Below are 22,933 nucleotides of genomic sequence, written 5' to 3' on the forward strand. Positions count from 1 at the left end.
ATAGTAGTTATATTCTTGTACACAGGAGCAGTATTATAGTAGTTATATTCTTGTACATAGGAGTAGTATTATAGTAGTTATATTCTTGTACATAGGAGGTAGTATTATAGTAGTTATATTCTTGTACATAGGAGTAGTATTATAGTAGTTATATGCTTGTACATAGGAGTAGTATTATAGTAGTTATATTCTTGTACATAGGAGTAGTATTATAGTAGTTATATGCTTGTACATAGGAGCAGTATTATAGTAGTTATATTCTTGTACACAGGAGCAGTATTATAGTAGTTATATTCTTGTACATAGGAGGTAGTATTATAGTAGTTATATTCTTGTACATACGAGCAGTATTATAGTAGTTATATTCTTGTACATAGGAGTAGTATTATAGTAGTTATATTCTTGTACATAGGAGGTAGTATTATAGTAGTTATGTTCTTGTACACAGGAGCAGTATTATAGTAGTTATATTTTTGTACATAGGAGCAGTATTATAGTAGTTATATTCTTGTACATAGGAGCAGTATTATAGTAGTTATATTCTTGTACATAGGAGGTAGTATTATAGTAGTTATATTCTTGTACATAGGAGGTAGTATTATAGTGGTTATATTCTTGTACATAGGAGTAGTATTATAGTAGTTATATTCTTGTACATAGGAGCAGTATTATAGTAGTTATATGCTTGTACAGTCATGGCCAAAAGTTTTGAGAATGACACAAATCTTCTATTTTCACATGATCTGCTGCCCTCTGGTTTTTATGTGTGTTTGTCAGATGTTTTTATCACATACAGAAGTATAATTGCAATCATATTATGAGTAACAAAAGCTTATATTGACAGAATGAGTTAATGCAGCAAGTCAATATTTGCAGTGTTGACCCTTCTTCTTCAGGACCTCTGCAATTCTCCCTGGCATGCTCTCAATCAACTTCTGGACCAAATCCTGACTGATAGCAGTCCATTTTTGCACAATCAATGCTTGCATTTTGTCAGAATTTGTAGGTTTTTGTTTGTCCACCCGTCTCTTGATGATTGACCACAAGTTCTCAATGGGATTAAGATCTGGGGGGTTTCCAGGCCATGGACCCCAAATCTCTGTTTTGTTCCCTGAGCCATTTAGTTATCACCTTTGCTTTATGGCAAGGTGCTCCATCATGCTGGAAAAGGCATTGTTGATCGCCAAACTGCTCTTGGACGGTTGGGAGAAGTTGATCTTGAAGGACATTCTGGTACCATTCTTTATTCATGGCTGTGTTTTTAGGCAAGACTGTGAGAGAGCCGATTCCCTTGGCTGAGAAGCAACCCCACACATGAATGGTTTCAGGATGCTTTACAGTTGGCATGAGACAAGACTGGTGGTAGCACTCACCTCGTCTTCTCCGAATAAGCTGTTTTCCAGATGTCCCAAACAATCGAAAAGGGGATTCATCAGAGAAAATGACTTTACCCCAGTCCTCAGCAGTCCACTCCCTGTACCTTTTGCAGAATATCAGTCTGTCCCTGATGTTTTTTCTGGAGAGAAGTGGCTTCTTTGCTGCCCTCCTTGAGACCAGGCCTTGCTCCAAGAGTCTCCGCCTCACAGTGCATGCACATGCACTCACACCTGCCTACTGCCATTCCTGAGCAAGCTCTGCACTGCTGGTAGCCCAATCCCGCAGCTGAAACACTTTTAAGAGACGGTCCTGGCGCTTGCTGGTCTTTCTTGGGCGCCCTTGAGCCTTTTTGCCAACAATGGAACCTCTCTCCTTGAAGTTCTTGATGATGCGATAGATTGTTGACTGAGGTGCAATCTTTCTAGCTGCGATATTCTTCCCTGTTAGGCCATTTTTGTGCAGTGCAATGATGACTGCACGTGTTTCTTTAGAGATAACCATGGTTAACAGAAGAGAAACAATGATGCCAAGCACCAGCCTCCTTTTAAAGCGTCCAGTGATCATTCTTACTTAATCATGACAGATTGATCTCCAGCCCTGTCCTCATCAACACCCACACCTGTGTTAATGGAGCAATCACTGAAACAATGTTAGCTGGTCCTTTTAAGGCAGGGCTGCAATGATGTTGAAATGTGTTTTGGGGGATAAAGTTCATTTTCTAGGCAAATATTGACTTTGCAAGTAATTGCTGTTAAGCTGATCACTCTTTATAACATTCTGGAGTATAAGCAAATTGCCATTAGAACAACTGAAGCAGCAGACTTTGTAAAAATTAATATTTGTATCATTCTCAAAACTTTTGGCCATGACTGTACATAGGAGCAGTATTATAGTAGTTATATTCTTGTACATAGGAGCAGTATTATAGTAGTTATATTCTTGTACATAGGAGCAGTATTATAGTAGTTATATTCTTGTACATAGGAGCAGTATTATAGTAGTTATATTCTTGTACATAGGAGCAGTATTATAGTAGTTATATTCTTGTACATAACAGGCAGTATTATAGTAGCAGATCTTGCAAAGTACATAACTTGACAAGAGAAAGCTTCTCTTAGTTACAGTAAATCTTGGTTAGTATCTGATATTTAATCCCAGAATATTTTCTAAGGTTTGCACACCTGTGTGATAAGAATCAGTTATTCACACATTGATTTGCTTGGCTCATTTCATTCGTCTGGAGATGACAATGATGGAGGTGCAGTGATAGGTAGCCATTGATAGATTTTAGAGACCACCGGCTGTTAATGTTTGCATTGCAGATTTGGCAAATTTTGCAGAAAGCTCCCACCTCAGCGCAGAAGTAGTGGTCGGGGAGGCGTGTGTATTTGGAGGAGCAGTAGATCACAGTGAAAGTAACATTTTATTGAAACTGAAATAATGACAACTTCTGCTGAATCATAACAAGACCTGACTGATTATATGAGCCTTACCACCTACACAACCAACATGGTGGCAACCCCCTGGTAACATGACGGGGGTGTCATCATCTTCATCACTTACACTAGGCCTGAGCAGGAATATCCAGTTGGATTAGTTATGATTTTGCTCCCTACACTGCCACTTCCAGGACAAGGACAGCATTATTTCCTACCTACAAACAATAGTGATTATATTCATTTACTTCTTTTTATAAACATTGTAACATCAGTAACATTGTGCTCCTTGTGGTAGGATAAGGTATTACAAGTCAAATTTATGAAAAATTCTAAAGACGTCTGCTGATAATTTTTACATTTGCTTTACTACAGGCTGCTATGATGGACTCATTCAGTATCATCTGCTCCATTGCTATTGTTCTTCCTATAATCCTGATCGCTGGCCTGTGTATCAGCTGCCGGAAGAAGATACCAGGTAGGTGATGTCATCCTCAGTACAATACTATGTCAGAGACGTGAATGTTGTCATAGTTTATTGTCAAAAAATCCTTTTGTCTTTCAGTTCATATAACGGAGACCGGATACTACGATGACAAGTAAGATGCTCCAGTCAAGTAACTTTATTAAACGGCGCCACCTACAGTTCAAAAAGATATATAATATTCATCAGGAATCTTAGAAACATTGCCACCTATTGGTCATAAAAATATACAGTCTGTCTCAGAAATCATAGAAATAGCACCTCCTACTGGTTGTATAAATATATAGTCTGCATCAGGAATAGTATAGAAGTAGCACCACCTATAGGTCATAAATATATGTATATATTTATCAGGAATTAAATAAACATCGCCACCTACAGAACATAAAAATATATACATCAGGAGGTATAGAAACATCGCCACCTACAGGGCATAAAAATATATACATCAGGAGGTATAGAAACATCGTCACCTACAGGACATAAAAATATATACATCAGGAGGTATAGAAACATCGCCACCTACAGGGCATAAAAATATATATTCATCAGGAAGAATAGAAACATCGCCACCTACAGGGCATAAAAATATATAGATCAGGAGATATAGAAACATCGCCACCTACAGGACATAAAAATATATACATCAGGAGGTATAGAAACATCGCCACCTACAGGGCATAAACATATATACATCAGGAGGTATAAAAACATCGTCACCTACAGGACATAAAAATATATACATCAGGTGGTATAGAAACATCGCCACCTACAGGACATTGGGAGAGGCCGATGTTTTCTACTACAATACCCAGCATGCGTTCGCTAATTGAAATGATCTTTTTTTGCCTTCTAGGCCTCCATACATTCCTCCTTCATCAAGTTTTATGATTATGAAGAGACCACAAAGTAAGGCCCAAGCTGATTTAAAGGGGTGTATTTTCCTTGACTCTCACATCTGGTCATGGCTTCCAATCTACTACCAGTCTGGGTGGGCCTTTCTTTTTTACCAAACTTTGCACTATTGAAGATACCGCCATGCTGTGCCCCAAACACTGGTTTTTATTAATTTACAATGAGTCAGCCCCGGCCCAGGATCACACGGTGTAGGCCTTAGAACACGTCACTCTTCTGTATACATAGTCCTGAGATCTGACTTCCATTTTTTTCACCTTCTTTACAGTTCCGTCACGAACAATCTCCTCTCAGAGTACCATGTGCCACCAGGATGTCCTGCTTACTATTCCGTACGTATGGCTCTTCTCAGCGACATGGCTCCGGCCTTCTCCTCTGCACCTGTCTTCTTGTGTTCTCATGGTCTAAATGTCTCCATAGATGGTAAGCTCTCAGACCAGTGTGAACCAAGCCAGAATATAAAGTTCACCCTATTCATGATGTCATCGGAGGCTTTTGAAAGTAATTCAGAAGTTGAGATCTTTTGCACTTCCTCATATAAGACCGGACCACAGATTTCTGTATAGTTTCTTGTGGGTTTATAGAAAGCAGGAAGTGTTACCAAAAACTACACATGATGAAGCAGATAATAGATAAAGATGCCCTTTAAGGAAAAGACCACTTAGGAATAAAGTGCTTATATGTGTCTGCTATGTTCCTCAAAACATCTTTCTCCACAGGAAGTCCCCATGCCCTGAGAGCCGGAGAAGTTCGGTGGGAAGAGAAATCAAAGGTGGGTGCTACAACTCAACCCTGAAGATCTGAAGGTCCACCAGGACTTTGTCCTTTCAGTCTTCTATACCACTCTACCCCAAGACCATCTTGTAGGAAGGGCAAGATTATGATGAAGGCACCTTGGGTACATGTCCTGGGATCTCAAACTTCCAGAGGATTTTGGATCCTCATCCAGAGCAAATAAATTTTGGACCTAGACCTGTACATTTTTACAAGTTTTGGCAATATTTTCACGATCACATGATCATTTATTTGGCAGTCTGGTTTTATTTTGGCGTTGGGATCTGGTGGACAAAGCTCCTTGGACAATGTTAACCTAAAATTATGTTGAGACTTCTCCAGATTTTTTTGTCGAGGTGCCTTTACCAAGCTTTATCTGGTCCTGGTTGTAGGGTTCATCAGAAATGTCAAAGGTCTAAGCTTTAACCTTCAGCATAGGTCATGTCTACTGACTCTCCGCCCTCTATTTTTACTGAGTTCACTTATATTTGGAGATCTTTAGAGACTTCTATAGTAAACAAGTCCTATTCATTTCCTGCATAGTCCATCCTCTTCAGTAGATTGTTTTTTTTTGCTTAGTTGTCCAAGTCTTCAGGTCTTTCCAAATATTCCCACCATTGTTAACTACATTTTATTCTGGATTTAGGTTACCCTGATGGTTGTGACTCCATAACACCTTCAGCAAGTAAGTGATGCCCATATCTTATGATGAAACATGAAATGTTGAGTAACTCTACATGTAAAGTTGAGTTCCTGATCACATCTGACAGCAGGTGGAGCTAAAGGACCGTCCATTGCCAAAAATGTTTAAATACAGCCGTAAAATTTATGGTAGAAAACGACAGGAAATACAAATTTGGTACAATATCCGGAAAACAACAGACTAGCAAAGTTATTCAACTTTTTGAGTAGATGAAAGTTCTAGAATTTGTTTAAAAAGGAGTGACCCTTTAAGTCAATTGGATCTATAGGCAGTGACATCTGTGTCCCATCTGTCCCATTTATAGGTGCCCCTCTCTTAAAAAGCAAAAGTGTAGAAGATGATGACTATGATGATGAAGGAGGAAACCAGAACTATATCAACGACAACCCCTGCTGTGGATACATGTAAGATATTCAGTCATTGCCATAAGTGTTGACAACCTTGAAAAGTATTTCTCCCAGAAAATTATGGCAGCATACAGAGGCAGTGTTTCCCTATTTACATCCTGGGAAACCTATTTACATATTCTTTCCACAATCCCAGAAAATTATTACAATTACACAAATTATGTTTTGTTATACATGTTTATTTTCTTTGAGTTTAATCAAATGGGCCAGTCAAAATTGTTGGCACCTTTTCAAAATTGTGGGTAAATAACTTTGTTTCTAGCACGTGATGCTCATTCAAACTCATCTGTGGCAAGTAACAGGTGTGGACAATATAAAAATCACAAGTAACAGGTGTGTACAATATAAAAATCACACCTGAAAGAAAGGAGAGAGGTTAACTCAGCCTTTCCATTGTATGTCTGTGTGTGCCACAGTAAGCTTGGAGAACAGAAAGAGGAAAAGGGAACTGTCTGAGGACTCAAGAGCCAAAATCGTGGAGAAAAAAATTCATCAATCTTACTGTTTGCCAAAAAAGGAATGAGGCCTACAAAGAAAAGAACACAGGACTAACATTCAAATATGGTGGAGGTTCAAAGATGTTTTGGAGTGCCTTGACTGTCAGCATGGCATCATGAAGTCTGAAGATTATCAATGGATTCAGGGTCTCAATTTAGGGCCTAGTATCAGCAAGCTGGGTCTGCATCCTAGGTTATGGGTTTTCCAGCAGGACAATGAGTTAGGAAGTGGTCAGCAATGAGTCTGGATCTAAATCTCATTGAACACTTGTGGAGAGATCTTAAAATTGCTGTTGGGAGAAGAGAAGGTGCCCACCAAATATGCGAGGCCTGGATCGGTTTTTGCGAAAGAAAAGGGTCCAAATTTCCAGTTGAGATGTCTAATAAGCTTGTTGATGGTTATAGGAAGCGATTGATTTCAGTTATTGTTTCCAAAGGGTGTGCAAACTAGTAATAAGTTTAAGGTGCAAGTCATTTTGTATGGCCCTGAATTTTGGGTGAAATTATATATTTCTTTCCTCTTTTTCTCTATTTTTTTTTGTGTTGTTCCAATATAAACAAATGAAGTAAACACGTGTATAACAAAACACATATACCGTAATTGCAATAATTTTCTGAAAAAAATTTCCGTGATTTCTATTACTTACAGTCCCTGCACCTCCATATACTCCTCTATATACTAACATCAGACTCTTTCTATCCCTGCAGTGAGGTACTACCAGATGATGGGGCCACTAGACCAATGCTGGTAGTCACATGTGATGTGGATAACAGAGCAAGCCTCTCCTCTGGTAAGAGAATGTTCTGTGATCTGTAGGTCAACAAGGTGTAGACCAAGCCATGACTGAGACCTCCGACTAAGGCAACATCCTTTTGCTTTGCAGTTGGCACTGATGAGAATTATGTAAATGTGGCCGATAGTGACGATGCAAAGGGTAAGGAGAAGATTGTTAACCAGACTTAACAAGGATTTAGATCTTAATGTAACGTATATCATGAAAAGTTGAGGTCCACAAGTCCACCATGAGTGATCTGCAGCTGATCTTGTTCCTGGTCACATGGACTTATCTGGAAATACTTATAGTTTTCTTCTTTTCAGCATCTTCAACTGATGGCAATTACGTTAACGTCGGAGATACCAGCGATATCAAGGGTAATTATACAATTGTGGCAGCAAACTTAATTGTGAAAGAGGAAGTCAAGAAGATGGGGTAAAGTGAAGGAGAAACAAGGGTGGGACATAGATGGATAATAGATTTTCCATAATGTATGGCATAATTTATTGTATGGTAGGTCAGATGAGAGGTCAATGATCGAGTATGCAGGAAGAGCTTTCATAGACTACTATATGAAGGAGGGGGCTTCATAGACTGGTCAATGATTAGGAATAGAGAAAGTAAGATAGAACAGTGGAGACTATGACACCGAACAGTCAAGGATCAGACATAGTAGAGGAGGTTAGACAAACCAGTTAAGGATCAGGTACGGAAAAGCAACTTAGATAGACCAGTCAAAGATCAGTATTGAGAGGTGTAGACATATCAGTCAAGGATCAGACATGGAAGAGAAGGAAGCTAGATAAATACTAGCCAAGGATCAGATATTAGGTAGGTCAGATAGAATCTGTCAAAGATCAGGTATGGAGAAGATTAGACAGGTCAGTCAAGGATTACATATGATAGATAGACCAGCCAAGGATCAGTTATTTAGGAGGAGGACAGATAGACTTTTTAGTTAGATTTCTTTATTTTTGGAGGATAGATAGACCTGTCAAGGATCAGATATGACGGTTAGACACACCAGTCATGGATCACACATGGTAAATAGACCAGTCAAAGGTCAGCTTTGGAAGAAGATAGACAGGTTACGGACATCCAGGTAAGTTACAAAGAAGAATTTACCATAATGGGCTGATGCTTGGTGACATTGCATGTGATGTTGTCCTCTCTCTTCCTAGCTGAAAGCCTGGAGTATGTGAATGTAGAAGAAGCTGAAAAACGTTCCAGCTCCATGAACCAGGGTAGGATTCTATTGTGTTACTAGGTGGAAGGTCCTCAATTTCCTAAATAATCTGTGTTTTAAATAATGGAAATATTTGGAGATATATCCGCGATCTTTCATATTATGTCTTTCAGAGAGTGAAGATGATGATTCACCAGAATATGAGAATGTTGAGAAAGGACATAAAGGTATAATCATACTAACCCGCCACTATTCCTGTCCGGGGGCCCAATAATCGTCCCGTGATCATCCATTTTTAGATCCATGAACCTGATATGGTAAAATATTCCATAGGTAGATGTGTCTTATCTCCTCCTTCTATATGTATTCCAGGCTAGGACACCTGCTGCAGGACAAGCCTTGCTTTACCTTACTTGAAAGAGACCCCAATATTTTCTGGCTGGGCCCAAAGCAAATAATTTTTTATGGAATTTTGTGCTTTAAATTGACCTGTCCACCATTTTGCCTGGATCTTCTCTTTGGGTAAACCACCTCTTGGCCGTTGCTGGACCATTTAACATTGAGAAATTGTGTCAACCGTCATCTAATGGATCATATGGGTTCCGACTTCTGATGACAATCCTCAACGAAGAACTTTTAGTGGAGATGATAAGCCTGAGACTATTTGGAGACTATTTATGAAGATGGACCAACAACTCTCATTTTCCTGCTTATCATGAGCTTGAGGTTAATTTTGACCAGTTACGTCGCTCGATCTACTCTAAGACAATAAATGGAGATAATAGTCGCCTTGTTATACTGTAGGTGAAGATAGAACTTAACTACTACATGGTGGGTCTTCCCAGAAATTCTCATTCTGTAGATTTTTCAACAATTTTAGTGGCTCAGATCTTTCCAGAACATCCAATGAAGGTCTTTGATGCCATGATGCAATTATAGGACCACCAGTGATGGGTTTGTTTTGTCATCACTAGTGAAGTCCTACATACCATGTAAACCAAACTGTGGTTCTCCAAACTACAACTCCCATGACAGACACAAAATATTGTGAGAGCTGTAGATCTAGAGGCCGAAGACCACTGGGGTAAAGCAATAAATCCTGAGATGTAGATGTAGGACCACATTTTTTTTTTTCTACCTTGTAAGTATTTTTGTGTTTTCCTTTAATATTTTGCTGACCAAATCCTGAGATGTTTACGTCTTCTATGATCGTGGACCAGTCACTCAGACATAACCATTGGACTATTGACTATTCCTGAGTAGATGGCCTAGCACAACACCAAACCCAGTGATCCGTCCGTGATATCTGGCCACCTACCTTGTTACTTTGTTTCCATAGTCATAGGTTATAGTATAGTTATGTCATATGTTTATGAGCTTACACAAGCCCCTCCCACTAGAAATAAACCTCACCCCCTTTCTTCCCTTAGTTTATTCCTGAGAAAATGTAAAATTAATTATTACATCTACTGGTAGGTGAACGATAGACGTATGTAGGATGTGACTGTTGGTATCCAAAAATGTCTTTTATGTTGATGCTTATTTATTTATATATCTTCTTGTTGTTATTGTATAAATGTTTTAATTTGCATTAAAAGCTTTGAATTAAATCAATGGGTTCATTGGCCTTCCACAAGAACACCAGGTTGGGAGACCCCATACCTATTAAATGGTTGGACAGTCCCACCAAAATGATTGGATTCTCCCTCCCTCCTGACAATTGCGATTGGGAGGGCACCATACCCATTAAATGATTGACCAGTCCCACCAAATCAGCAGGTTCTCCTTTTACGTAGAGTCTGCCATTGGGAGAGAGTTAGAAGTCCACCATAACAATTAAACGGTTGGGTAGTCCCACCAAAATCACTGGTTCTCACCATACCCAATACCATTGGGAGGCCACCATACTTAAATGGTTGAGAAGTACCATCGAAATTAACAGGTTCACCCCACTACTCAATGACTGCTATTAGGAAGCCACTATACCTATTAAATGGTTGAAAAGTCCCACAAAAACCAGCAGGTTCTCTCCATACTCAGTTTCTGCTGATGGGAGACCACCATACCCATTAAATGATTAGACAGTCCCACCAAAGTCAGCAGTTTCTCCCCATACTCATGCCTACTATTGGGAGACTGTTGGGTGGCAACTTTATCCATTAAAAAGGTTGACCAGTCCCACCAAAATCAGTGGATTGAGACAAAATATTAACAATTCTCAGACGGTGATCTACCTCTTACAGACTATAGTTATATCACAGAGCTGAGGGTTAGTGGGGCTCAAAATAAAACATAATAATTGGATCCCGTATACAATAGAAAGAGTGCCCAGTGATTCAAATCAGTGTTATCAATGTATTTCCATATGGCGTTGTCAGGGTTGCTAGGTGGGGTGGCATAGACACCAAAAGTCCACATTCTTTAGTCCAAAACAAAGGTAGAGTTTATTTTCACTCAAAAAGGTAGTGCAGCAACAAAAGGAAAAAATACAAAAATAAATACCTGCCTGCCTAGGCTCTAACTAAACATAGAATAGGTTACCTCACCTAGATTAACAGATATCAAAAGCCAGTAAAATCATTCAGGACACAGCTCCAAAAATATGACTTCTCTGTTGACTCTCCAGCCAAGCTCTGTCCACAGTCTGCTGCTGGAGCTGACTTCTTAAGCCTCCTTGATTAGCAGACTCTCTGCAGCTGAGTCGCTGCCGAAACATCCCCAAAGTGTGGACTGGAGGGGGGTGGAATGTCAGGTCCCACTACCAACCTACCTGGCATTCCTAAAAATCCAGCCCAGTAACCGGAACTCTGAAATAACCCTCAGCAGACAATAGTTATCTGCTGAGAAATGTTCTTTCTGGAGGTTTCTCATCTCACCCACCTTAATAGTCTGGGTGAGATGTACACCTCCTCCATTACCTGACCAGCCATCGGCTTACAGGGTATATAGACAACACCCGCCATTAATGATCAGGTTTCTATATATATAGTACTCCCTCACTAGTGTTGCATCCAGTGATATCTTATTGTCAACAAACAAAACCTAGATGATTCTGAGAGTGATTGGGAGAAGGTGCTGTAGTCAGATGAGACAAAAAATGAGCTCTTTGGCATTAATTCAACTTGTGTTTGGAGGAAGAGAAATGCTGCCTATGACCCAAAGAACTCCATCCCCACTGTCAAGCATGGAGGTGGAAACATTATGTTTTGGGAGTTTTTCTCTGCTAAGGGCACAGGACTACTTCACCACATCAATGGGAGAATGGATGGAGCCATGTACCATAAAATCCTGAGTGACAACCTTCTTCCCTTCGCTAGAACATTAAAAATGGGTCATGGCTGGGTCTTCCAGCAGGACAATGGCACAAAACATACAGCCAAGGCAACAAAGGAGTGTCTCAAAAAGAAGCACATTAAGGTCATGGAGTGGCCTAGCCAGAGGTTTAGAGTTAGACTATGGATACCCTTGGGATTCTAGAATCGAGAGAGGTTTTGGGTTAGATGATGGGCAAAACTGGGGAGATACCATCAGCCATCAGCTGAAAATTTTTTAAGTGTTTATGTAGTTTCTGAAGTTACATAAAGCCCCTCATGACAATGAGAACTGCTTACAATAAGCCACCTAGATGTATTGAAGAGGCCCAATAACGGCTGAACATCCTGTCCTTTGTGGTTTTGGTGGTTTCCATGCAGTCTAATTCTCAGCCCCTTGTGACTCATATGAGGGGGTGTACAATTACTCTATCAACCTTACATACTGCTTTGGTGGGTCACACGAACTAGTGAGAAAGACAGGAAGAGGTGGAGAAGGCCTGGACAGAGTGAAGAAGTGAAGAGGAGAGAAATGGTTGGACAAGCTGAAGGACTGTAGAGAAAGAGGAGATGAACTAATAGCAGAAGCCAGAAAAAAAGAAGAAGGACAAGAATGAGTGACAGCAGCAGGACATAAGTCAGAAGACTGGTTGAATAAAGAAAGCTACATGTCCCACACGGTGTTTGAAGACTGGATAGTTGGGGTCTTTGGAATATTAGTGATGGCCTTCTTCATTGGTTGCAGTAGTTGCTGGCAATGTAAGTAGATCTCACGCATCTGGCTTTGTCCTACTCCTCATCATCCGACATTGGAGATGGGTTTAGGACTTGTGTTGGAGTCAAGTTTAGGTGTACCATTGTAATTGGGTTCAGTTGAGGTTGGTTCAGAACTTGTTCTGTGATTGGGTCAGATTTAGGGCTTGTAAGGGGTTAGGACAAGTGAAAGGGTTGGATTCAGGACTTATGTTAGTCTTGGGGTCAGTTTTAATGCTTGTGTTAAGATTATGTGAAGTACTTGTACTGGGGTCATGTTAAGGAGCTAAGACTTGCCTCGGGATATGGGTCAGGACATTTGTATGGGGTCTGTTTGCGAACTTTTGTTGGGATCAGATTTAGGATTTGTGTTGGGTTGGGTTCAGAACTTGTGTTTTGGTTAGGTTAAAGACTTGTGTTGGGTTCAGGACCCTTGTCATGGCTGTGTTCAAGTCTTGATCTAGTTTTGGTTCTGGGTTTGGAATCAGTACTTGTGTTTGTTCCAGGACTTGTGTCAGAGTTGAGTTCAGGATTGGTTTTCAGATCAGGTGAAGTGCTTGTGTTGAGTTGAGGTGGAGAACTTATGTCCAGGACTTGTTGGGATTGAGTTAAGGTCTTGTTTTTGAGAGTTGGTTAAGTACTTCTGTTTGGGCCAGATTCAGTACGGGTGTTGAGGTCAAGTTTAGGTCTGTTGTATGGGTTGGGTTGATGGATCAGGTTCAGAGCTGGTTTTGGGATTGGGTTCAGGACAAGAGTTAGAGTTGACTTATGAATATGTATTGGGGTCTAGTTCTGGGATTGCACTGTGATCTAGTTCAGGGCTTGTTTTAGATAGGGTGGTTCAGGACTTCGGTTGGGTTAAGGACTTGTATTGGAGTCGGATTTAGAGTTTATATTAGTGTTGAGTTCAAGGCACATATATGGTTTGGCCATGAGTTATAGATGGGTTTAGGATATGTATAAGATTTGGGTCCAGGAGTTTTTGGTGAAGTTCAGCACTTGCTTTGGGTCAGATTTTATATAGCAAAAGCCCCTCCATTTTCCCAATATTTCGTACCAACTTTTTATTTTCACAGTTTTTACACATAAATCTGCAGATCCTGCCGGCCGCCGCCGCCACCCCCCACCCCCTCCGTAAGAACCTATTAATTATATTGTACTTCTATAGTATAAGTGAATATTTTATAGTATTTCTCATTGTTATCCTCTTTTTGACAGGTCCCCCGGTCTGGAGTCGCGTTATGAAAGCAGTGAGCTCTAAGTTACCAACAGTAGACTTATCCTCCACATGGCTAGTCCTCAAATTTCTGATAATTTTTGTCTGATTTACAGATCGATACCACCAAAATCCAACCCCAGTCCCTGAAGGACATCCCTCAAGCCCTCAGAAACCAAGTACGGGTATCTGAACGTTTGTCCCTCTGTCTATCTATCTAGATTCAGTGTCTCACAGGTGATGTCAATTCGGATCAGGGTCATTCCCGTTCTTTTTCTTCTCCGTCTGGCCCAGTCCAACATGACAACCTGTGTCTGCAGAATTTACTGCCGAGACATCTTTGTTCTTTCGCCTCTTTTTTTGTTTTGACTTTTGGAGCATTAAGAATCCATATACTTTACCCATTCTAGAATATTAATCTCTGTAATGTTTGTTCCTCCCTGCTGGAAGTTGTTCTATAGATGAGGGTTATCCTCCTCATAGACATTTATGGAGTATCCTTAGATCCCACACCAGCAATGTTTCATCAGCATTGCAGTCATGGCAATGTTATCTACCCCCATCCTCCACCAATAAAGGTGACATGATAAAAATTTGACATTGCCTCTAAATTTATTAAGAATTTTTTTTCTCACCATTACAGGGGAAATCGATGAGGATTCTGAAGAGGATTTTGAAGAACGTAAGTTCTCAGTTCTGGTGATTTTTAGGGGTATCCTTTCCTCTTCCAGTAATGTTATCAGTCATTACCACATCACAGCCTGGGCCTACCGAAAGATCTTTTGATACTCTGGTGGGATATTCCAACGCCTGTCAATCCAGATGACTGGAGTAGCCCTGGTCAAATAAGGGCCCCTCACACGTAGTTTACGCTCTGTGTATTCTGTCTAAGCGCTGTGTATTCTGTACATGTTACACGTGCGTTATACGAACATGCCATTGAACTCAATGGCTAACTACATTTTACATGTGTATTTTTACACATGTAAAATGTACAGAATACACGGAGCGTAAACTCTGTGTGAAGGGGCCCTTACTGTCCGGGTTTTGTACACAGGTTAGGGCAATAGAGGTTAGGTGAGGCAGCAGCAGTAGCTGGACTGAAGGCTGGGAAGCAAAATAATCTGGCAACGAGGAAGTGATGAGGCTTGGCTTAAATAGGAAGCCCAAGGGTGGAGCTAAAGGAAGTGCAAGGGTGGAACTAAAGGAAGTCAAAGGGTGGAGCTAAAGGAAGTCCAAGGGTGGAACTAAAGGAAGTCCAAGGGTGGAGATAAAGGAAGTCCAAGGGTGGAGCTAATCAGGTAATCAAGGCTAACTAGATTAACTAGACACAAGAAACTATCCAGAATAAAGGATCAGGGCATTGTCCAGTGTTTCCAGTGCCTCAGTGAGAAGAGCTACTGCCTAGGACACCGGAGTTTGTGGGTTCAAATCCTGACAATACCACAAAAGTAGCAAATTTTGGAAAAAGTGGACACCGGGTGTCTCTACTTAGGAGGTTAAGGACAGGATACCCCACATAACAGAACATGTCAGTTGTGCAGTCACAAAGGGGCCAGAGCAGTGTCAGACGGGTTCATCAAGGTATCAGATTGGCCCACCAGAGAACCAGAAGATCCTCCAGGGGACCCAGGCTCTAGCGCAATAATGTTCCAGCAAAAACCACCCAAACTTGAAGCACTATAGTCCATTTTCCTAGGTTGTTGGAGGGTGGAGACCAGACCAAAGTGTGAAAAATCAAAGACACAAATATGAGTTACAATGACTGCTGGTGGGCATTTTGGCTGTCACCTAGAAGGTATCTGTGGCTGTCATTTATGGTGATAACTGCAGGCCACATTTATTGTGATTTGACGTTTGTGGGGACATCTCATATGGTGCCTATGGGTGGATGTTTATGGGCATATGTGTAGCCAGTGTTTTTGGTAACATCTGAGGCCGGCATTTATGGGGCTACCTGTGGTTGGGATATATTGGGACCTCTGTGATTGATGTTTGTGGTGACCTCAGTGGCTGATATTTAGAAGGATATTTATGGCTTTGGTGTTAATGGGGACATCAGCAGCTGGTGCTTGTAGGGACATCTGTAGCTGACATTTATGGGGACATTTCTGGCTGGCACCTATGGGGACATCTGTAGCAGTGGCTTGATGGACCACCTATATCTCTGTTATATCTCCTGCACATTACACACTGCTATAACATAAGCCTATGCCTATGATAAATAATAATAACCAGGCCTGCACTGTAATAAGATTTCTGCAGAATGTTCCACCTTCATTTCAGCATCACACAACATATTTCCAGGTAACAGGAAACCAGACCTCAAGACCCCCCCCCACACCTACCCCTCCCCCGCCTACCACAGCTAGTGCTCTGCTTTCCTGCCTAGAGGAGGCTGCAGAAGCGCTTACATTGTGGGTTCAGTTTTTCCTCTCTAGCCCGCGGTTCAGATTCGGTTTTCAGTCTTTCAATATACAGTGCCATTTCTGTTCACTGACAGAAAGCAGAAACCTTAGACATGGAAACCAGGCAAGAATGAGTAGCTGCGGCTGTGACAGTCTTTACTAAAGAGCTAGAATTCTATTCATTACCTAAGGGAGTGCTGCAGTGTACGGGGTTGTGAAAAATGGTAATAAATGATAACAAGAATACGTAACATATATGAGCCTGCGGGGGTGGGGTGGGGGGCTGTAATATGTTATAATAGGCTTCACAGTAACGTACCATCTTCCCCCAACAGTTCAGGACCTGAGGAAAGCGCAGCAGTCGGACGTGTAAGTTTTTTGTCCTTTCTATAGTCTAAAGGTCAAAGATTGATGCCATAGACATAATAGACATAAACTGCCCCCCGATATCCTGCCCCCTAATATCCAGTAGTGGGCGGGGCTTAATTATACCGTGGAATGTGACTTTTGGGAAATAGTTGTCATGGAGATATAAACTCAGTTGACCCTTTCCCCCTTTAAAATGATCAGGGAATTATGATATATAGCATATTGTTGTATATTATATGGTATATATTATAGTATAGTATATCATATGGTATACTAGCAGTACCCACGACTTCGTCTGCAGAACCCTGACCCCCTGCGCGACCCACCTGTAGCGCCACGCAGGCTTCTTCCTTTGCCTTGTGACCACAGCGGCTCCCTTTTCCTCATCTCCCCCCTGGCGCCCGCCAACCCCCTTTTTTTCTACCCTCTCCCTCATGTGCTCACTTCTTTCTCCAACCCCGTGCCCCTTTTCCCCCCTAACCCCGTGTCCCCTTCCTCCCCCAATCCCATGCCCCCTTCCTCCATGTTACCTACCCCGTGACCCCTTTTTCCCACCACCCCATGCCCCCTTCCCTGTCTTACCTACCCAGTGACCTCTTTCCCCCCACCAACCTGTGTCCACGGCCTCACCAAACCCCGGGCTCTCCGTGCACCGATGTTACAGGGGTGCCTATGAGGGCCCCTCTCCCGTGGCAAGCCATGTGCCTCCATTCCATCTATGGGCGCTGTGGCGGCCCTGTCCCCGTTCCCCTTCCAGGGGCCCCTGGGTTTACCTGGCCAGGCCCCCCCCCCATTCCCGCATCCCCCACTGGACCGGCAACCTCCTCACTCCCAACACCCCACCCCTCTCCCTTCTCAAAGTCCCCTAACTCACCTGTCGTCACAACCCTTCTCCTGCAGACGAATGACACTGTAGATAGCCCTGAGTAGACATCGGCGACATCCCCGAGGGACATTTCAATCCGGCATTCCAGACCGCGGCACAGGTGACCCCCTATCCGGCTGCGGCAGAGCACTGCGGTCCTGTGGTAAGCCCACACAGGCGGGGCAGCGTATGCACTTCTCACTGCCCCAGAGTACGGGCGCTGGTTCAGGATGCTCTGGACCTCTGAGAGCCGCCATGTTCTTGTGGACACCGGCTGGCCGATAGCTCCACCCACATAGAGAAGCGGCACTCATCCAGGTGAGCTGCTGATGGGGCTGGGATGACGTCATCCTAGGTCCTACAGCGTGCCAGGTCCTGCAGCGAATTCAAAAGTGAAAAGCATCGGTCACGGGAGTGAATTGCGGTGGTGTACGGGAATTCCATGTAGCATATCGTTCAATCCGGGACCCAAGGTATGTATGTGCACAATTTCAGCCAAATCCGTTCGCCCATCTAGGTGTCATTGTGTCCCCTTTCCATATCCGTAATATATCATATAATATATACCATATACAATCCTTATCTTTTATATTATATATTATTAGATGGTATATTGTATGGTGTGTATATATTATGGTATATTTCTGACTGTATTCGGAATATTTCATGTCGAATTTATCTCCTAGGAATGGACAGAATTCGGCAACTTCTTGGAAATGTGCAGAAAGTAAGAATTATTGTAGTAAATTGGGATACATAGACTTTTTCCTATTGTTCCAATGCATCCACAGTCAGAATCTGCAACTTGGCAAATAATTCTGATTACAAATCTCCCGTATTGTGTATACAACTCCCATGCAGGCCTATGGTAAAGACTAGAAACAAACCCAGTGCTGACACATCTTGCAGTATGGCTAGCTGCCATCCATCCCTAGGTTATCAATAGGATCAGACTAGGGGGCTCTCACTGCATATAGACTTATTCAGCATCCAATGAACTCCAATAAATCTGTACTCAGAGTACTCCCCCTAGTGGTGACTGCAGAGAGTGAGTATGTTATCATGTAACGCTGTCTATGTAGGGGGTGTGGACCACAAAATAGTATAAAATCAGGCAACGGTATAATCAAGAGTGTAGCTTTAGGGTGGACCCTGAGGGGGCACTAAAGGTCCTTCTGCCAATATACAACACATGGCACATGTAGAGGCCCCATTACAGATTCTGCACTGGAGACCAGGAGATTCAGCTTACGTCTCTGGGTACGATATAGGAATATATTATCTTATCCTATAGTAATATAAGATCTCGATCCACTGTCACACCACTGTATCCTCTCTGCAGAAGCCGCCACTCGCCAGGACACTTATGTGAACACAGGTCAGTCTGATCGTAATATATTGTATTATCTAGATACAGGGCTACTACTTACTATTGTGTTACTTTTACTAGTGTTACTATGTATTATTATTGTATTACTGTCACTATATTATATTATTACTGTCACTATATTATAGTATTACTGTCACTATATTAAATTATTACTGTCACTATATTATATTACTAGCTTCTGCCCGTGACTTCAGTCAAATCCGTTCAGCCGTTTTTGCGTGATTGAGTAACAAACATGGAACCACACAAACTTTCACATTTATAATATTAGTAGGATAGGATTACTGTCACTATATTATTGTACTAGCATTTACCCGCGACTTCATCCGCGGGTCGTCGGTGGGGACGATCTGCCTGTGCCCGCCTACATATGTGGATATGCGCGCGCAACCAACTCCCAGCCAGGCCCCTTTACCCCCTCCCAAATTCCTCTCCTGTGTGACCCCTGGTGACGCTGGTCCCCGCACCTGTCCCCCCTCCCAAATTCCTGTCCTGTTTCACTCTCCCTGACACTGGTCCTTGCGGCCCCCACCCCGAAAATTCCTGTTCCAAGGGCAACTCTCCCGTGCGCCCACTAAGGTCCTTCAAAAGGGGTAAGTCATGGCCCCTGTGGCACCAGCCCACCCAAACCCCTGTAGCGCGGCCCCCTCCTTCCATGTGCATAACCCAAACCCTACCCCCGCGGCATCCCTGCTAAGGGGGCCCTGTGCGCCCCTCTGGCTCCCCAAAGCCCTCTTGCGTGCCCCCCTCCCCTCCTGTGCAACACCCTGGGCCCCCAAAGTCCTGTTCCCGGCCCCCGGCACCTATCGCTACACTCACACAGCAGATCCACATGCCCTGCCACAGTGAGTGAAGCCGCGTGTCTGCCTCCGGAGCTGTGCACTGTTGTGTCCGGAGCGCAGGCTGTGCACACCCGAGCGGCTTGTTCTGCACCGCACAGGCAGCCTGCATGTGAGTTTTGCACCGGAGCGGCGAGCCGCCGACATGTTTTCCGGCTCGCACTTCATCCATTACGCCACCCACGGGATGCCGCGGACCTATTGGAGCCCTGCTGAAGGGGATGACATCATCTCAGGTCCTGCAGCGTAGCCGGACCATACGTTCGCCGGTAGCGGTCGTGATGTCGGGAGATGGAGCAGCCTATGAAGTAGCCTGTGTTTCCTTCCCGGTCACCATCGAGGTATGTGTGCAATCTCAGCCAAATCCATTCAGCGGTTTGGCCGTGATTGAAGAACAAACATCCAAACACACAAACTTTGTAGGATTATTAGTAGGATAGGATAAGATATTATTAGTAGGATTACTGTCACTAATGTTTCTATGTTACTTTGCATTTCTTTTATAGATGTGCAGGATTACGTGAATTTACAAAAACCTGGTGAGTGGCGATGATATAACGTTCTGTATCTAATTGATATAAAATAGGATTTTTTATATTCAGTACAGCAATGTCCAGATTACAGACTGGAACATTTTCCTTTATTACAAAAAATGTCACACCTTCCCCCCCTTTCCTTAATGTCAGTGATTGTCAGTATATGGCAGGACTATTTTCTACCTGGCTGTATCCGTTACATCCCCTCGTAGTCGCTATAGGATTGTCTATGCATTACAGTCAGACCTCAGAGGCTTATATGGTGGCCATATGTTCCGTCTACTTCTCATTACTCATTTATTGCAGGATTTTCAGCTCATTTCATTCTCTAAGTCTTTCTTATAACCACTTATGTAACTGAATAGATTACTAGGTCCACTATATACAATATGGCAGTGGTCTGTAACCTATGGCCGTCCAGCCATGCTGGGGGTTGTAATTTCACAATGGCTACAGAGCGTTAATTCAGGGACCACTGGGGGGGGTATCTTTCTACTAACATCCTGAGACATGTCAGTTATAGTTTCCTGTTGGAAGGTGCTGCCCCCTACAGGTCACAGGCTTTTTAACTCTTTTTTTTCCCGTTTTTTTGCAGAACCTGAAATCCCCATTTATGTGTAAGTAGCAAATTTTATATTTACACTACAAAAATGTATTGGTCTCCAAGGGGTTAAAATATAATAGTTTTGCCCTTTTTTTTGTAGGAAAATTATTGACAGTGATCCTGAAATGGAAGTGACAACTCCTGACAAGGAGAAAAAGGAGAGTAAGTTACAGAAATGTATTATCTTTCACTTGTAATTCTACACTTGACCACAGGGAGTGCTGTAGCAGAGAATGTGTCACTATGCTCGAAAGACCACAGAGCACCTACGCTATGACGTAGCACAAGTAGAGTAGCACAGAACTCTGCAGCACCACCTAGTGGTAGAGATATAGTGTGACAATATATAAATCACATCTAGTGATACGTACTGAAGGGGCACAGATCGGAGGGTCCGGAGCCCACCAGCACTATTGTAGTGGTAGTAATGGGAATTCTGGTAATTTGCTAGAAAAAAAACAAATTTATGACAAGTTGGGGCTGTGGTATGAAGGCTCCTCGGTGGTATAACCGTCACCGTGACCATCCAGTCTATACAGTACCGCAGTACACTTCCGTAATTCTCTACCTACAGATAAGACTCCAAGATCGGCCATTAATAGCATCGGCAAATACTCCTCACAGTCAGACAGTCTGTGCCACTCCTATGAGAACCTGGCTGTGGAAGCCCCTCTATGTAAGTAACGTCAGCTGTGTATCTAATCTATCAAGTGCGGTACTATCTGCTGAGCTGTGTATCTAATCCTCTCATGTGTGATACTGTCTGCTGAGCTGTGTATCTAATCCTATCATGTGTGATACTGTCTACTGAGCTGTGTATCTAATCCTACCATGTGTAATACTGTCTGCTGAGCTGTGTATCTAATCCCATCATATGCGATACTGTCTGCTGAGCTGTGTATCTAATCCTATCCTGTGTGATACTGTCTACTGAGCTGTGTATCTAATCCTACCATGTGTAATACTGTCTGCTGAGCTGTGTATCTAATCCTATCATGTGTGATACTGTCTGCTGAGCTGTGTATCTAATCCTATCATGTGTGATACTGTCTGCTGAGCTGTGTATCTAATCTATCAAGTGTGATACTGTCTACTGAGCTGTGTATCTAATCCTATCATGTGTGATACTGTCTGCTGAGCTGTGTATCTAATCTATCAAGTGTGATACTATCTGCTGAGTTGTGTATCTAATCCTATCATGTGTGATACTGTCTGCTGAGCTGTGTATCTAATCCTACCATGTGTGATACTGTCTTCTGAGCTGTGTATCTAATCCTATCATGTGTGATACTGTCTGCTCAGCAGTGTATCTAATCCTATCATGTGTGATACTGTCTGCTGAGCTGTGTATATAATCCTATCATGTGTGATACTGTCTGCTGAGCTGTGTATCTAATCCTATCATGTGTGATGCTGTATCTGTATACATTAACTCTCCTGGTGGTTTGTGTTGCAGTTGGGTCGGAGTCAGATATGGATTATGTGAACACGTCCCGATCGTCCGCTCTTGAGCCCTTCTGTCACTGAATGATACATGACTGAGCAGCTCAGCATGTATCCTATAGGTGAACGTTAAATGGAAACTCCACCCACATGCCCCTGACCCTGTGCGGACATTTTATACAGTCATCCAGAAGATCCCACAGGAAATCTTATAGCACTGTGTAATACTGACTACCAGCCTCCTCCTCTGAAAGGGAATGAATGGTTGTCACAGTCCCGCCTTCTCTTAGTGAACATATATAATACAAGCAAGCTGCAAAACCTTTCATTATCCAATGATCAAGTATTATTCACATTAAACTGAACACAGTCCCTTTAAGAGTAAGAGCATGTAATTCATTATAAATTACAAGACACATATATTTTAGTATATACCATATGTGTATATATATATATATATATATATATATATACTGTATATATACAGCATAGAACAAAAACTAAGTGTAAAAACCAGCAGCAAATACTCAGACATCAAATAAAGGTACAAATCAGCAACATGGCCGCCCCGTCTTCCATGGGTCTGTTGTCTTCTGTGCCCCTGCAGAGATTGAAAGGCCTGCTTGACGTTAGAAAAACATGGC

At 42.3% G+C, this 22,933-nt stretch overlaps 2 protein-coding genes across 2 annotated transcripts; both read left to right on the plus strand.

Moving 5' to 3' along the window:
* Window positions 1-3,194: 3,194 nt before the first annotated feature.
* LAT (linker for activation of T cells) lies at window positions 3,195-9,011 on the plus strand. The gene is made up of 13 exons (XM_075284725.1): window positions 3,195-3,291; window positions 3,379-3,412; window positions 4,154-4,206; window positions 4,481-4,544; window positions 4,932-4,984; window positions 5,633-5,671; window positions 5,994-6,093; window positions 7,302-7,384; window positions 7,478-7,528; window positions 7,693-7,746; window positions 8,551-8,613; window positions 8,729-8,782; window positions 8,928-9,011. The coding sequence occupies exons 1-13, from the start codon at window positions 3,195-3,197 to the stop codon at window positions 8,930-8,932; spliced, it is 750 nt and encodes a 249-aa protein (XP_075140826.1). The 3' UTR covers window positions 8,933-9,011.
* Window positions 9,012-12,534: 3,523 nt separating this feature from the next.
* Window positions 12,535-22,654, plus strand: LOC142217162 (uncharacterized). The gene is made up of 13 exons (XM_075285352.1): window positions 12,535-12,625; window positions 13,696-13,753; window positions 13,838-13,869; window positions 13,952-14,014; window positions 14,479-14,517; window positions 16,579-16,612; window positions 18,164-18,204; window positions 18,820-18,855; window positions 20,213-20,245; window positions 20,838-20,859; window positions 20,947-21,008; window positions 21,421-21,522; window positions 22,303-22,654. The coding sequence occupies exons 1-13, from the start codon at window positions 12,535-12,537 to the stop codon at window positions 22,371-22,373; spliced, it is 684 nt and encodes a 227-aa protein (XP_075141453.1). The 3' UTR covers window positions 22,374-22,654.
* Window positions 22,655-22,933: the final 279 nt, after the last annotated feature.

The sequence above is a fragment of the Leptodactylus fuscus genome, chromosome 8 (assembly GCF_031893055.1).
Source record: "Leptodactylus fuscus isolate aLepFus1 chromosome 8, aLepFus1.hap2, whole genome shotgun sequence".
Lineage (NCBI taxonomy): Eukaryota > Metazoa > Chordata > Amphibia > Anura > Leptodactylidae > Leptodactylus > Leptodactylus fuscus.

Coding starts and splice junctions, on each gene's coding strand:
- LAT (XM_075284725.1), top strand. CDS start 3,195: ATGATGGACTCATTCAGTATCATCTGCTCCATTGCTATTGTTCTTCCT. Junction 6,094..7,301: donor AACCCCTGCTGTGGATACAT/GTAAGATATTCA, acceptor CTATCCCTGCAG/TGAGGTACTACCAGATGATG. Junction 7,529..7,692: donor CGATAGTGACGATGCAAAGG/GTAAGGAGAAGA, acceptor TCTTCTTTTCAG/CATCTTCAACTGATGGCAAT.
- LOC142217162 (XM_075285352.1), top strand. CDS start 12,535: ATGTCCCACACGGTGTTTGAAGACTGGATAGTTGGGGTCTTTGGAATA. Junction 12,626..13,695: donor TTGCAGTAGTTGCTGGCAAT/GTAAGTAGATCT, acceptor TTATTTTCACAG/TTTTTACACATAAATCTGCA. Junction 20,246..20,837: donor CGTGAATTTACAAAAACCTG/GTGAGTGGCGAT, acceptor GTTTTTTTGCAG/AACCTGAAATCCCCATTTAT.